The sequence below is a fragment of the Elephantulus edwardii genome, unplaced genomic scaffold (genome assembly GCF_000299155.1).
Source record: "Elephantulus edwardii isolate Elephantulus edwardi_28Jun2011 unplaced genomic scaffold, EleEdw1.0 scaffold00068, whole genome shotgun sequence".
Classification (NCBI taxonomy): domain Eukaryota; kingdom Metazoa; phylum Chordata; class Mammalia; order Macroscelidea; family Macroscelididae; genus Elephantulus; species Elephantulus edwardii.
The window spans coordinates 15,179,541-15,182,591 of record NW_006399818.1 but is presented as its reverse complement, the minus strand read 5'-3'; the positions used below and the strand labels follow the sequence as shown (position 1 = coordinate 15,182,591).

The following is a 3,051-nucleotide window of genomic DNA, read 5'->3' as shown; positions in this document are numbered from 1 at the left end:
AGTCAACAGTCATCTACAGAGAAGGCTGTCTATTTATATATTCAAATTTGCTCCTATTCTTAGTATAAGCAAAGAAACAAAAACAAATGTACCCCAAGAGAAGATACGTATAAAATCACTTTTCACTTGAACAATTGATTTAAACATCCTATTTTGTACACATTTAAAGGCTTATTAAAACAGAGTAAAACTGGTAGAAATATCCAAAGCTATTACATGACAAGACTGATACTGAATGACTCCACTAAGCAGAAGCATGCTCTAAGTACAAGAAGTCGTACGGGTAAGAATGACTTCCCGGAGTAGATCTGTAAATAGATGTTGACTATGTCCGCCTGTCTCATCTTTTCTAACACCTACTTATCTTTCATCTCTCAGCTGAATGACCCTGCCTACTTATTACCACTATACTCTTAGAAGTCCAATGGTAGGAGAACTTTAGTCTATTGGTGTCATTCACAGAAAAGGCCAAATCCTTTCTCTAGTGAAGCCTATCATCTGATTTTTGTGTTTTTATTAAAGTTTTAACATTGCCTCTCTAGTTGGTTGCAGTGACCAGACAAGTTAGTTTTTTTTTTCTCACCTTTACCCCAAGCAGGTTAGGACCCCTTGAGGTTCCCTTACCTCTCAGTGACAAAGGCTGCAATGGAGTATCACAGGGCCTAGCTGGCTCTCATTACCAGATCCACTTTTTAAGATATTCAGAACTTTAGTTTTATTTTTATGGTCTTAAAGGGGACTAAAATACTTCTCTAAGGACACACAAGGTTAACTTTTCCTTAAAAATGGATTATGACAATGTTATACTCAATCTACTTTTTAAGGAATTCAGAACTTAAGTTTTATTTTATGGTCTTAAAAGGTACTAAAATGCTTCCCCATAGACACACAAACAACTTTTCCTTCATAGATTATGACAATTTTATATGCTACCAGATATAATGCATAGTAAGATAATTTCTGATGTTCTTCCCCCAAAACTTTTAAAACTCTATTTTTCGGTACTTCAGAAAAACCTTAAAATGTACCGATTGCTACACATAAAAATCTCTCTTATGTTTTATCATAGGCTCTGAAATTTCAAACGTTGCTACAATATTTTTCCAATCTTCTAAACTCAAGGATATAACTCCCTGCTTTGTATTGTAGCTAATGGCATCACAGCCCTCATCCACGTGGCTGGTATTCGGTGGCTCCAAGGTCGGCAGCCTGTCTTGGTCGAGCCCAATTCTTGCAAAGCCATCCCTTATGATGAAAGACACGTGAAACATGTTCTCCACGGTGCGCGCAAAAGAAGTGGGGTCAATCACGAATTCAAAATACGACACAGGCGTCTCCGGGTATTTTGTAAAGTAGCTTTGCAGCAATCCCAAAATCCTTTCTACTTCTTTCTCGGTCGTCTCCTGATTACATTCCAGGTCCATCATCTTCAAGTGCGAAGGCATATCTCGGTTTGCTTCCATGCTACGAATTCTTTTCCGTGGCCGCGGCTTTCGCATGGGAGAGTTGGAGGCGAAGGACCCCAACATAAAGTGGAAGGTTTGAGCTCGCTGAGTCCAGCACGCTGCTTCCTTCTGGATTTTCTTCCAGAAGGAAAGCGCAACACTTTCTTCACAACTATCCAAACTGTCGTGCTCTTCTTCCAACCAATTCAGGCCCGCAAATTTAAACAGACGTTTGCTAAATGCGGCTTGATTAAAAGAATTCATGGTAGAGTTTAACTGCTTCGCTTTTTCTTTGCCCAAATCAGAAGCCAACACGAGAAACTGGGCGTCGAGGGCGGCTTCTCGCGTCCTGATCACGCCGTCGAACAGCACGTCGGCCTTGCGGAGGGCCTGGGTCAGCGACTCGCTGGCCGTGTTCACGATGTGGTCCCGATGCTGCTGCACGGTGTACATGAGCTCCCGGTATTGCCTGCGGATATGCCGACACCGCTCTTCGTCGGCCTCGCCCACCAGCAGGATCGGATTGATGTCTGTGTCCCCGAAGCCGAGGTCTTCATCCGAATCCACCGTCACCTCCAACATCAGGGGCTCTTCCGATGACGAGGGACTCAGAGCAAGGCTCAGCGGGTACTCACGGCCGGTGATGGTCAGGGCTGGCAAAATTGTCTTTTCGTCCTCTTCGCCGTCTTTGGAGAAGGCGAACATATCTTCATCATCAGACATCCAGGCGGTCCATGGGATCTCTGAGGATAATCTGATGATTCCGACAGCCGAGAAGGGGCCCGCACATCCGGGCGAAAGCGGTGAATGACCGGTTAAAACCGAACAGCGGACCAGGCAAGGGAGATGCGCATGCGCAGTAACGTAAACCAGCCTCCTTCCCGGGGTTGGTGCGAGCCATGACGTCACAGAGCCAGAGAGGCGCCAAGCTGATGTCACAGAGCTAGCCACACGCACTTGACCCCTTCCGTCCCCATAGATGACTCTTTAGCAAGTGCTTCAAAAAAGTCACACTCATGGCCATTAAATCTCAGTCAACTCATAGCAAACCCTCCATCATGGTTTTGGGAGGCTGTAAATCACAGGGCATGGACAGACTGACATCTGTCTCGGGCTAGTGCTACTGATAGTTTCCAACTGGCCAAGCCTGTAATAGGCACCACCCTCCATGCTTGTTCTTAGGTGCCCTACAGCCAACAACAACTCACAGTGACTATATGAACAACAGATCAGAACACAGCCGTATGTCCGCGGGCATCCTCATAATCTGCACCCACTGTCCTAGTCACCGTGTCAATCCATCTTCCAGGAACAAGGAAGCAGGTGACAAGACTTGCTTTATGGAAGCAAATTAAATTTAGATTGGGGAAGGTAACCGACACAACACACAGGAAGTAGTATTTGACTACTTTTCAGGGGGGAAGTCAAGCTATCCCACTCTGGAATAAATGGAATATAAAAAAAAAAAAACAAACAAAAAAGCAAACCCACATACAAAACACCCAACACACACATAAACACAACCAAAATTGAAAACAAGGATTTTTAAAGAGCCATTCTTTCCCACAAGTCTAGCAAATTATGTTTGTTTAGAATCTGTTTTCTT

At 44.2% G+C, this 3,051-nt stretch overlaps 1 protein-coding gene across 1 annotated transcript; it reads right to left on the bottom strand.

The window, feature by feature from the left end:
• Positions 1 to 1,034: 1,034 nt before the first annotated feature.
• Positions 1,035 to 2,168, bottom strand: EID3 (EP300 interacting inhibitor of differentiation 3). The gene has a single exon (XM_006888561.1). The coding sequence runs from the start codon at positions 2,166 to 2,168 to the stop codon at positions 1,035 to 1,037; it is 1,134 nt and encodes a 377-aa protein (XP_006888623.1).
• Between the last annotated feature and the right edge of the window lie 883 nt (positions 2,169 to 3,051).

What these genes read in the sequence shown, in the direction of transcription:
- EID3 (XM_006888561.1), bottom strand. Translation starts at nt 2,168, where the DNA reads ATGTCTGATGATGAAGATATGTTCGCCTTCTCCAAAGACGGCGAAGAG.